The sequence below is a fragment of the Panthera leo genome, chromosome F3 (genome assembly GCF_018350215.1).
Source record: "Panthera leo isolate Ple1 chromosome F3, P.leo_Ple1_pat1.1, whole genome shotgun sequence".
Taxonomy (NCBI): Eukaryota; Metazoa; Chordata; class Mammalia; order Carnivora; family Felidae; genus Panthera; species Panthera leo.
Window position 1 is genome coordinate 9,860,157 of NC_056696.1, and position 13,878 is coordinate 9,874,034.

Genomic DNA, 13,878 nt, shown 5'->3' on the forward strand with positions numbered 1-13,878 from the left:
ATGAATTAACAAAACATTTATTAACTGCCTGCTGATAGGCATGCTGAGTGAAAATTCTGAATGATCTGAGTAACAGCTCTGTCCACGCAGGTCCACAAACAGTACTAAGAAGTAGACACAGTTGTATTCATTTTACGGAGCAAGAATCAAATCAGGAAGACTAGTATAACTCTTATGAGAATGCAAATGAAATTATTAAAAACAAAAAATCTTGCTTCTTGACTTTATTATGTAATTTTTATCTAGGATACCCCTTAATTATTTAAATTAATAAAATTTAACTTACTTGGAGATTGAATAAGATATACTAACCAATAAAAAAAACCCAAATAATCCTTTATTCGTATGTAATTATGATTATCAGAATCTATCTCAGATCCATTTTTATGTTAAAAATTATGTCAATGATATTTACGTTCCAGTATTATTTGAAAAAGTTACTTGTTTCAATTCAACAATCAGTTGTTAAGAACTATTCAATGCTTCCAAGAGAGCTTTTGCTTTTGAACAAATGTGATTTATCAGGTTGACATATTGGAGGTTCCTATGAAAATTTGTGTCATACGAATATACTAGCATCTGAACAAATATACCCGTAAAAAAATCACGAAAATTACATGCTGCTGGTATTCCAAGAAAGGATTATGCTTTATTCAATTCTGGAAATGTAGTAACTGGTATTTCACTGAACTCAGTGAAAGAATGTTAAATGAATATATGAGTGTATGTATGAATGAACGAACAAATGAGTTGTTGACCACCAGAAACAACAACAAAAAAAGTGTCTGTTTCTTATGAGGGAGACATAAAGTGAGCCTTGAACAACATGGGTTTGAACTGCGTGGGTCCACCTGCACGTAGATTTTTGTCAACAAATACAGTATAACACTGGAAATGTAATTTCTCTTCCTTATGATTTTCTTAATTATATTTTCTCTAGCTTACTTTATTGTAAGAATACAGTATATATGTTACATATAACATATGAAATAGGTGTCAATAGATTAATGTTATTGGTTAGACTTCTTGTCAACAGTGGGCTGTTAGTACTTAAGTCTTGGGAGTCAAACGTTATGCGTGGCTTTTTGACTGAGCAGGAGGTCAGTGCCCTAAGCCCCACATCATTCAAGCTTCAACTATATTCTTTATCTAGGAAGAACAATTCTACTATTTCCATTTCTATGAGCCAACTACTTACTTAAACTTAATATTTTAAAATATTTTTAAATATTTATTTTTGAGAGAGAAAGAGACAGAGTGTGAGTAGGGGAGGGGCAGACACACACACACACACACACACACACACACACACACACACAGAATCTGAAGCAGGCTCCAGGCTCTGAGCTGTCAGCACAGAGCCCAACGTGGGACTCGAACTCACAAACTTCGAAACACGATTTGAGCTGAAGTCGGATGCTCAACTGATTAAGCCACCTAGGCACCCCTTAAACTTAATGTTTTAAAAACATGTCCATAATTTCCTTATCATACAGTTCTGTATAGAGATTCCATCAGAGAAATAGAATTCTATTATCTTCTAAGTTTATATTCTCAGACATTAATTCTAACCATCATGGTTGTTCCCTAATCTTATATTTTTACTGGCACTCTCATAATCTCTTAGATGTTAACTTCAAACAAATACAAGTATAGAAGTAGGATCAAAAATTAATTAGTCCTGCAAAAGGGCTTAGGCATTCCCACATATACCAGTGTCAAGGGGAATATGATATGTAGAAAAACAAGATAATTTTTTACATTTTATTTATAATCTACTTTCACCCATCTTCGTTTTGTTTTTAAAACACAAGCCTATTGGCCTCCATTACTTAACACAGAAGAGAAGAATAATACTGTCTAATTTATGAAAATTAATTAGTCCTCAGACTCCAAAAGGACAAATTTTAGCAGACATGGTAATGATAGACTGAAAAAATAATTATTTTTATTCTCTACTCAATTATTCATTAAACATAGTATTAATAATTATTCACTTTGGGAAACATTCACAAAATCATAAACATATGAAGGCCATATACTTTTACCTAGCTCAGAACATAAAGACATTTTTGACCTTGGAACATAAACATTTATTACAACATGTTTACAGTCAAACTCATTACTAAACAAACCTTCTAATTCTCAATTTGCCTACATTCATTCACACAAAATACTTACACTGCTTTTAACATCTTTCAGCTTCGGAAGAATGTCTAACCCAAAGCCATCTGCCTGTCCTCGAGTCTTATTTCCACCATTCATGTAGTTGCCAAAAGCAAGAACCAAACCCAGAATTTGCATAACCCCTGGGCCATTTTTTAATGTCTGTAAGATAAAGAGCATTTTATCTCTTAGACAAAGTTTTCTTTGAATTATCTTAAGTCAGTGGCAGATATTCATATCATACTAATAATTGTGGGTCACATCCAAACTGTATCATTGTATATTATTAGGATATTTTAAGAGTAGTGTCTCCAAAGTTAACTTTATTTTTTTATTTAAATTTTAGTTAACATACAGTGCAATATTAATTTCAGGAGTAGAATTCAGTGATTCATCACTTACATACAACACCCACTGCTCATCACAAGTGTCCTCCTCAGTACCCATCACCTATCTAGCCCCATCTCCTACCCACCTCCCTCTGTCAACCCATAGTTTGTTCTCTAACATTGAGAGTCTCTTGTGGTTTGTTTCTCTCTCTTCTCTTTCCCACACTCCTTCCCATAGGTTCACATTTTGGTTCTTAAATTCCACGTATGAGTGAAATCATATGGTATCTGTCTTTCTCTGATTGACTTATCTCACTTAGCATAATACATTCTAGCTCCATCCACTTCATTACAAATGGTAAGATTTCATTCTTTTTGATGGCTGAGTAACATTCCACCGTATATATACATATATATGTACACATACATATGTACATTATACATATATATGTACATACATATGTATATACATATGTATATATGTATATAAGTTATCTTCTTTATCCATTCATCAGTCCATCAGTCAACAGACATTTGTGCTCTCTCCATAGTTTGGCTATTATTGATAATGCTGCTATAAACATTGGGGTACATGTACCCCTTCAAATCTGTATTTTTGGGTAAATACCTAACGGTGAAAGTGCTGGATTATAGGATAGTTTTATTTTTAGTTTACCCAAAGTTAGCTTTAGGAAGTTGTACCACCTACAAGAATTCAGGTACACATTTGTAAAGTGACAGACACCATTGTAAGCCATTTCTGATGCAACTGCATGGAAAACAAATAAGGTTGTAATATGAGAACTACTAGAAAAGAATGTCGCTGCCATCACCCTAATTGTACCTACAATACACATTTTTGGCATAAATTGTAGGAAACCAAAACACAGTTTTAAAGATTAATTCCAAATTTAGATTTATCCCTGAAAAGTTCACACTCACTTCTTCCAAAACATGAAGCTTAGCTGGAATTTGCAAGTATTCTTTCCTCTGAAAATGTGTCTTTAATAACATCTTACTACTTTTCAAAATGATTTACCACAACCAGAACGAATGGTACTATTGATTTTTGACAAATTGTTTTAAATGGTAATATTGGTAATTCACGCCAAGCATTTATTCTTTGTTTTCTGGAGAATATTCATCTTCTGTTGAGTCATACAGCTGTTCCTAAATCATTTGGATGGAATCATTAACAATTTGTTGAAGGCCCCTTCCAAAACTGAAGGCAAATAAATAAAATGCCTTCAAATCACATTTAATCTGAAGTCTGATGTAAGGAAGGACCAGGGAAAGTGAAAATTTTGTTTTGGCAAAAGCAGAAGGGGCAGAAATCCCCGGACGTGGGAGCATAATGAGCACACTGCAGCAACCGGCCCCGTGGCGCGCAACTATCCAAGTTTTCCTTTGATCTTGAAACCAGTCATTGTATGTTCTCTTTTGTGGAACTGCTATTCTCCAAATTTATTTGTAGAGTAAATAAAAGAAAACGATTTTGAAATGTGGACATGACTGAACACAATGAAATATCAGAACTCAATCGTCGGCTGTCTACGGACTGGAACTCACCTCACACAATTTCTGTAGCAATTCCAGTTTGCGACGAATTGAGCAAATGCTTTCTGAAAATGTGGACTGGAAGAGGATACAAAAGACTCGTTCTGAAAAGTTGGGGATTAGTGACAGTTCATAAAGGAACCTAAGGAAATAAAGCCAAGTTAAGAAGAATATAATTCATATAAACAGATGTTTATCCTCATATTCATAACAATTATGCACGGAAGATGCTACATTTTCCAAATGGAAAGAGGCTGCCCTCAACAAGGTCCTGAGGTGTTCTTACTGTTCAGGTTTGTCCAGAGACTTGGCATTTTCTTTGTCTTTGGAGGACCGGCCATGCTTTTCAATTTTTTCCAGTTCATCTGATTGTGCTCTCTGGAAAATATAATGCCAAACAGTTATTGAAAATCTTATGAAATGAGTCCCTTAGATTATGATAATCTTAATACAGCAAACTCTATATATTTTCATATTTCTTAGCATCTGTTTGCAGTAAAGCTTGACTTAATTCATGAAGGCATTTTAAAGTGTAAATATGTTTAATGCAAACCAGATCACCTCCAAACCTTCCAAATAATGTTATTGGCTATTAGTGATCTGCAAAACATTTATTTATTTAAGCATGCTTTAAAATAATACAGTTTTCCTCTCTTGTTTTTTGGCTGTTTGTAATACTCTCTAGAATACAAGAATTTCATTTTAAAGTGGTATGTCTTATTTAGAAATCAATCAAGATAAATTTGGAAGCAATTTGGTCATAATGTTATAAGACTTTTAAAGGAAAAAAAGTACTTATTTAACCATTGCAATCATTGCTTATGGCTTTTTTTAGGGGAAAAATACAATTGAATTATTAATTCAATTGGAACAAAAATAAAAGGTTGATTTTTCTGCTGAATTTTCTTTTTGACACAAAAATGGTTTTAGGCTTCTTTTCTTCCAAAATATCTTCTTTTACCATTTATAATTACAAGCTAAAAGTCTGTCATCCTAAATTTGTTTCTTTGTAGGAAAGTTTCTTCTGCATTTTTAATATATGGTGGAAGATTTTACAGACATGGAGAAACACACATCTATTCTTCTTTATGAAAACTTTGGATGCTTTATATTTGCAGTCTTTATTTTATAACTCATAAAGATGTTTCAAAACAGCCAAATACAGTACTTCAATGCATTAAGAAGTGTGAGTAGACAACCATATTTTGAATTTGAGTCTAATTCTCAGAATTTAAAATTATTAGTTTATTATTTTTTTTGTTTAAACATTAAAGCAGTTTAGCCAAGAACTACTGTATGAGATACACTCTAATAGGTTTATAGAAACTAAATATTTCATCTGAAAAACAGCTATGTTCTGTTTGCATTCACTGATTCTCTTGAAATGCAGGTTTCAGGTGATGGTATTAACTAGCAAAGACTAGTTCTTCAAATGAAGTTTCATTTTTTTTTTTATTTTTTAAAACTGCTCACTTTTTATTTTATTCATTTATTTTTAAGTAAGCTCTATGCCCATTGTGGGGCTTGAACTCACAATCCCGAGATCAAGAGTCGCATGCTCTACTGACTGAGCCAGCCATGAACCCTCAAATGAAGCTTCTTTTAACAGCGGAAGAGGATTTGAAGACAGATCAGTAGATCTTCTGAGGGTTTTTATTGAAAATAAAATTTGCTTTTGAAATACAATGCAACAAAAGATCCAAAGAATTAAAAAGCATGAATTTAATGGAAATAACCCAAGCTACTCCAAAGTTTTAGAACCTGCTTCTAGAATTTCAACTGTATAGTAATCTTGCTTTTTCCCACCAGTTTATTGTGATCTGGCCCAAGAATTTTAGGGAGGTAAACACCACTTATCATAGTTACTGTCCATAAGAGTCAGCCCCACAGATCCTATCATTATACCACTTAAAACCAAGTAACGAGATGGCTTTTTTTTTTTTTTTTTTAATTTTTTTTTTTTTTTTTTTTTAACGTTTTATTTATTTTTGAGACAGAGAGAGACAGAGCATGAACGGGGGAGGGGCAGAGAGAGAGGGAGACACAGAATCGGAAGCAGGCTCCAGGCTCTGAGCCACCAGCCCAGAGCCCGATGCGGGGCTCGAACCCACAGACCGTGAGATCATGACCTGAGCCGAAGTCGGACGCTCAACCGACTGAGCCACCCAGGCGCCCCACGAGATGGCTTTTAATAAAGACAATACTCATCTTTCTGGCAAATGAGTGCCCAGGGCAATATTATAAAAGAATATTAAAATTAAGAATATTGATAAGACAAGGGTTATTTTAAGACATGGAGGTCTGCTCCAAAATACAGCATATAAAGGGTTCCAGTCCATATAACCTCTCTATTCTTTTTTTAATTTAACCTTTAGTTAGTTAACACACATTGCAATATTGGTTTCAGGAGTAGAATTCAGTGATTCATATCTTACATACAACACGCAGTGTTCATCACAAGTACCCTTCTTAATGCCCATCACCCATCTAGCCCATCTCCCACCCACCTCCCTCTGTCAACCCTCAGTTTGTTCTCTATCATTAGGAATCTTTTGTGGTTTGTTTCTCTCTCTTCTTTTTTTCCCCCTTCCCATATGTTCATCTGTTTTGTTTCTTTAATTCCACATATGAGTGAAATCATATGATATTTGTCTCTTTCTGATTGACTTATTTCGCTTAGCAGAGCAGAAAATTAGTCTGCTGTCTTCAAACTCAATCACATTCAATACCCAAACGTCAACAGGGAGAAAAAAAAATCCACCTTGCTACAATCTGATGAAGTAATTAAGTTTGTTGGTTTAATTTTTGTTTTTAGAACCTTAGATAACCTGACATAGACTCAACCTAGTTGAGTGCTGGTATGAGCAGGTGAATGATCAGAAACTGACTTCATGGACTCAGTAAATTTCTCTGGCTCTTAAATAAAAACACATAAAATCTGAACAAACAACTGAGAGAAAAAAAGATGGTTAAGGTAAATCATAATAATGATCAAATATAGGAGAGAAAGATAAAATGCCCCAATGTCTTGAGAATAAAGTGACTTTCTGGCAAAACTATAGAGTTATTCCCCAAATTATTCAGTATACATGAATTACAAATTGCATGGTCCTTTACACGTATGCTCTATCAGACCATTTCTACTGACTTCAGAAAGAAAAGTTGCCCAGGGTTGACAGTGCTGCTTTATGGATGATAAGGAAGTAAATGCCACTCCATTCCATACCATACCTGGCCCCTGGGCTCTCTAAACAATAGAAATTAATCAGAGGCCAAACAGGAGTTTCAGGCAAGGCTTTATTGGGGCTTATGGCAGAGAACAAAGAAGACAGCACAAAAGAAAAGTGTCCTCGGGCTGACTCCTGGAGGACAGGTCAGGGAGAATGTTTTAAATAAACTTAGGCAGGACTATGTGTCTGTTTTTGTGCCAATACCATGCTGTCTTGGTGATTACAGCTTTGTAGTAGAGGCTGAAGTCCGGGATTGTGATGTCTCCCACTTTGGTCTTCTTCTTCAATATTACTTTGGCTATTCGGGGTCTTTTGTGGTTCCATACAAATTTTAGGATTGCTTATTCTAGCTTCAAGAAGAATGCTTGTGCAATTTTGATTGGGATTGCATTGAATGTGTAGATTGCTTTGGGTAGTGTTGACATTTTAACAGTATTTATTCTTCCAATCCATAAGCATGGAATGTTTTTCCATTTCTTTGTATCTTCTTCAATTTCCTCCATAAGTTTTCTATAATTTTCAGCACAGATCTTTTACATCTTTGGTTAGGTTTATTCCTAGGTATTTTATGCTTCTTGGTGCAATTGTGAATGGGATCAGTTTCTTTATTTGTCTTTCTGTTGCTTCATTAGTAGTGTATAAGAATGCAACTTATTTCTGTACATTAATTTTGTATCCTGTGACTTTGCTGAACTCATGTATAAGTTCTAGCAAAATCTTGGTGGAGTCTATTGGGTTTTCCATGTATAGTATCATGTCATCTGCAAAAAGTGAAAGCTTGACTTCATCTTTGCCAATTTTGATGCCTTTGATTTCCTTTTGTTGTCTGATTGCTGATGCTAGCACTTTCAACACTATGTTAAACAATAGACCAATGGAATAGAATAGAGACTCCAGAATTGGACCCACAAAAATATGGCCAACAATCTTTGACAAAAGAGGAAAGAATATCCAATGGAAAAAAGACAGTCTCTTTAACAAATGGTGCTGGGAGAACAGGACAGCAACATGCAGAAGAATGAAACTAGACCATTTTCTTACACCATTCACAAAAATAAACTCAAAATGGATAAAGGACCTGAATGTGAGACAGGAAACTATCAAAACCCTAGAGGAGAAAGCATGAAAAAACCTCTCTGACCTCAACCGCAGCAATTTCTTACTCGACACCCAAAGACAAGGGAATTAAAAGCAAAAATGAACTATTGGGACCTCATGAAGGCAAAAAACTTCTGCACTGCAAAGGAAACAATCAACAAAACTAAAAGGCAACTGATGGAATGGGAAAAGATATTTGCAAATGACGTATCGGACAAAGGGCTAGTATCCAAAATCTATAAACAACTCACCAAACTCCACACCCGAAAAACAAATAATCCGGTGAAGAAATGGGCAGGAGACATGAATAGACACTTCTCTAAAGAAGACATCCAGGGGCGCCTGGGTGGCTCAGTCGGTTAAGTGGCCGACTTCGGCTCAGGTCATGATCTCGTGGTCCATGAGCTCAAGCCCCATGTTGGGCTCTGTGCTGACAGCTCAGAGCCTGGAGCCTGTTTCAGATTCTGTGTCTCCCTCTCTCTGACCCTCCCCCATTCATGCTCTGTCTCTCTCTGTCTCAAAAATAAATAAACGTTAAAAAAAATAAAATAAAATAAATAAAAAAATAAAGAAGACATTCAGATGGCCAACAGGCACATGAAAAGATGCTCAATGTCACTCCTCATCAGGGAAATACAAGTCAAAACCACACTCAGATACCAGTCTCATGCCAGTCAGAGTGGCCAAAATGAACAAATCAGGAGACTATGGATGCTGGAGAGGATGTGGAGAAACGGGAACCCTCTTGCACTGTTGGTGGGAATGCAAACTGGTGCAGCCACTCTGGAAAACAGTGTGGAGGTTCCTTCAAAAAATTAAAAATAGATCTACCCTATGACCCAGCAACAGCACTGCTAAGAATTTACCCAAGGGATACAGGAGTGCTGATGCATAGGGGCACTTGTACCCAATGTTTATGGCAGCACTTTCAACAATAGCCAAATTATGGAAAGAGCCTAAATGTCCATCAACTGATGAATGGATAAAGAAGTTGTGGTTTATATATACAATGGAATACTAGTTGGCAGTGAGAAAGAATGAAATATGGCCTTTTGTAGCAACGTGGATGGAACTAGAGAGTGCTATGCTAAGTGAAATAAGTCATACAGAGAAAGACAGATACCATAGGTTTCACTCTTATGTGGATCCTGAGAAATTTGACAGAAGACCATGGGGGAGGGGAAGAAAAAAAAAAGAGGTTAGAGTGGGAGAGAGCCAAAGGATAAGAGACTCTTAAAAACTGAGAACAAACTGAGGGTTTAAGGGGGGTGCGAGGGAGGAGAGGGTAGGTGATGGGTATTGAAGAGGGCATCTTTTGGGATGAGCACTGGGTGTTGTATGGAAACCAATTTGACAATAAATTTCATATATTAAAAAAAACTGAGAATAAACTGAGGGTTGATGTGGGTGGGAGGGGAAAGTGGGTGATGGGCATTAAGGAGGGCACCTGTTGGGATGAGCACTGGGTGTTGTATGGAAACCAATTTGACAATAAATTTCATATTAAAAAAAAAAGAAACTTAAGCAGGAAAAGGGTGACATCTAAGCATGTAGAGGTGGGAATTTATCAGCACCTGTGCATTTAAAGGTCATGCTTCTTCATGCATTGTATATCTAATTACCATGTTAAATCTCCACCCCTGGACATGATTTTTTAGTATTATAATGAGGGGAAAAGTTGGTGAAAAGTCAAGGCTGGGGTCTATCCTGGCATATACTGCTTTGGTCTGGTGGTAAGTATCCTTCCTCCACATTCCTGCAAGATGTGCTGCTACACAAGAGACATAAAGTCTCAGCATTTTTTTTTTCTTATGGAGGCAGCCAAGGAACCCTGGATTTCACAGTCAGGGTTGAGGGGACCCGAGTACAGTCTCTGTTTTGTCTCATATCCATGACCCAAAAACTCCCTTCTTCTTCCCATGCTAGGTATCACAGAACTTCCAAATACAGGCACATGTTACTTTATGGCATTAAAAATAAAATCAATTTTTTTAAAAAATCACTGCCCATCTTATCACAAAAGTCTTAACTATAGCAAAGCTATCAAACTTATGGAGGCAGACATAAAATTTCCAAAATTCCAATGTTACTTCAGAGCTTGAATTTTGTCGTTGGCAACAAACACCAGCTGGTATCCTTAAAGTAATCACTTAACTTTGTTCATTTTCAAGAAAATGTCTACCAAATGTCAATGTATTAATAATCACATTTTGCCGGTTGGATTTTCAAATAGAGATGGTGTCCAATGAAAAAGGACTACCTTAATTTACAATAAGTACTTTTATCACAGGAACCGTTGTACTTTGCTGCCCAGGAGAAACACTCTATGTGTACTTTCCATTTTGTCACACAGGGTATTAAAAACACAGATACTCAAGAGTTGAGTTTTCATAAATTTTCACTGTTCATTAAGGACATTGGCTTTTTTCCCCATGCAAGTGCATGGCAGTGAAGAATTACAATGACGTCTAAGTGTAGTGCCGCTGCCTTGATTCAGGTGGAGATGTCAGAATGTTTACCTTTCACTGCTTTTGAACCATCAGTACTAACATTTACACTGTCAGAAAAACAAATAACATCTTCGTGTTATTATGCAAGTCATTTTTATCTTGTAGACCCCCTTTGAAAAAATGCAGAAACCCTGGGCACCCATGGAGCAGACCTTGGGAACTGACATTTGGTAAAACTTTCCTATCAAACTGATGATTAAATTATCTTTGGCATTCACAAGACTCATACACCTCCAGGAACAAAAAGTTCATTGTCACTCTAAATTGACCATTACGTCTTTAAAAAACACTGTCCAAAAACAAGACACAACGAAAACACAGCTCCTTTATATGAAACAAAAATATTTCCTCCGCTTTCAGACATTGGTTCTTGCTCTACTCTCTGGGGTCAAGTGCAAATTTCTTTCAAATTTTGGGAAAGCTAAATTTTTCCTCCTTTGCCTTCTGTGCTAAGTACTTTGGTTCTTCACAATTTATCTGATATAAATGTGAGCCTATCATGATCGTAGTTGCTGTTTGAGTATGTTTCTGATGACTTACAAATGAGGCACACACAATGGAGCACCATGTCACTCTCCCACTGTACAGTCTGATTCTCAAGTCCATCATTCCAGAAAGCCTGCTGCTGCTAGTGCAGCTTGAAATTAAGAACAATATTTGGAAGAGCCCTGTATCCTTTAAGTTACCAGTAGTCTAATATTTTCTCATGTTTATAGGCTCTCTGTTTCTCTTATTCTGTATTTATGAAATTCATTATTTTGGACTGAAGCGTAACAACACATTTGTATTTTTTTCTGCATACAATAAACTATCCTAAGATTTTGTAGCTTGAAATCACAATTTTGTCATCCTATGGGGGAAAATATCCTTTGGGCTAGGGTAGCATGAACTTCAGGAAAAAGAGGAGGTAAGACCTGTGTTTTGAAGAATATGTGGGCTCTACATCGATGGAGAGTTAACGTCATTGATTTGCCTCTAAATTTGCTCTGCTCCTTATACTCCCAGTCACTGTTGAAGGCACAGGCATCTAGCCGGTAACTTATACCACCACACCAGGACTTCTACCTGGAATATGCATCATTCACTTCGGCTTGCTGCTCTCAGCTTGGTTAGAAATGACCTCCTCTGGAAAGCCTGCCTCAATCACCTTGATCTCCATTACAATTATTCTCTTTCCCAAATGATAACACAGAACCTTATATTTGCTTTCTGTTACGCTACGCTTATCACACGATCTTATTGGTGATATAAATATATGCCTACACCTTCTATTGACTGGAGCTTTTTGATGAGAAGGGCCATGTCTTAGGTATCTCTATGGTCCTATAACTAGTATGGTTTATGGTATATAGTTGACAGTCAATAATACTTTTCTAAACACTGAAAAATTATGTCAGTAATTAAACATAACAAAAGAAGGCCTCTGAGTCATGGAGAAGAGACAGGAAAAAGAGAGGGGATAATGAAAGAACAATGTAAGAAGTATTGAGGACATAATGATATGCAAATAATGCCAGCTGTTTATCATCATCGTAAGAGTATAATGAGGGTTCCTATGAGGTCATTTGAACTCCAAAATAGATACTGTGCATGCATGAAACAGAATTAGTCATTTCAAATGCTAGTGCACAAATAGGTAAGTAAAAATAATGCTAGGCTTGGCAAAAGTACATATGAATTCACTCATTTATACATTCACTCAACACGATTCTCTTGTGTACCTATAAGCAGAAATACTTAAGTGTGTAAAGGTACAAGAAGCAGAACTAACACATAATAGGTTTTTAAGCAACGTTAATCAACTCAGCAAGATTCTGCTATTCATTAATATATCATAACCAACTGTTTCCTGCCTATCATCTTGGCTTGTTCTTGCAAAACATGAGAGATCGAGCAAAAGTCTATTATTTTCTCTCTGCTAAAGCCCCAAATTATTGTTCTTAATAGCAACCACACAACTTATGTCAAACTAGTGGTTATAAATTTGTACCAGATTAATCCACAGGTCATCTGGACACTTTTGGCTTTGGCCTTCAAATTAAATTTAGTGTCAAGTGTTCTTCTCTGGTCCACTCATATGAGATAATAATCAAGGTCAAACTTTTAAAAAAAAATGAATTTTAGGGATTCATTCACCCATTCATTTAAAGGCCTAGTTTTTACCAGCATTATAGGCACAGTGAATGAAAAGGTATCTATGTTAGGCTTCAGATTCAAGCAAAATCATATAACATAATGTACCAAGTTGCTCATAACACCACTCTTATTTGCTTAACCCTTCTATAGTGATCTTCTTCCACTGCTTTGTAAAACTATATATGACTCACCATATATGAAGAGAATGCTAATGATCCCACTACCATACCAATGGTGATTTGTTGAAATATGTTCATTCTTCATTATGGCCAAAGACATGGGCAACACAGCCAAACACTTACACATCAATTAATAACATGAAGGAATTTCCAAGCTCCTAACATTCAAATCACAAACCTTCCCTCTTCCAGTCCCACTCACTTCCAGAATTAAATTGTTTCAGTCTCCTTCTTTGCACACCACTTCCCACACCCACCCAATTATCTGCAGATTTGTACCAGAATATCCTTTTCTCAACATTTACTGTGCTTGCCAATATTGAAGTGGACCTCAGTTGCTGCCAAGCTGGATGTTTTACCAGTTACCAAAGATCCATGACACTTAAAACCCAGGAACACTCTTCACCCAACCACTGGCCAAAACGAACCCAGATTACAGGCTGTCATCACTGATTTCACCATAGATATTTACCTCCACTACCCCTGACCCAGACACCCCCTTAAACTGAACCTTGCTATTCCAGCTTCTACAGAGAGGACGAGATTGAGGAGCAAGTGGTGGAGAGGGAGGGAAGAACAATGAGATCAACTGGTATGCATTTCCACTGTCCGACTCTATTAATGGTGTTAAGCAGATGTTTCTCAAACAGTGGTCCAGAGGACACAAACTGAG

At 36.3% G+C, this 13,878-nt stretch overlaps 1 protein-coding gene across 2 annotated transcripts in view; it reads right to left on the reverse strand.

Annotated features, from left to right (window-relative positions):
- Window positions 1-13,878, reverse strand: part of FMN2 (formin 2) — a 381,203-nt gene that overhangs the window by 130,559 nt on the left and 236,766 nt on the right. For both annotated transcript variants that reach the window (XM_042925783.1, XM_042925782.1), the window contains 3 exons: window positions 4,339-4,430; window positions 4,065-4,194; window positions 2,182-2,328 (listed from right to left, as the gene is read on the reverse strand). In XM_042925783.1, the coding sequence (XP_042781717.1) occupies window positions 2,182-2,328; window positions 4,065-4,194; window positions 4,339-4,430 (369 nt within the window). The remainder of the gene's footprint in view (window positions 1-2,181; window positions 2,329-4,064; window positions 4,195-4,338; window positions 4,431-13,878) is intronic.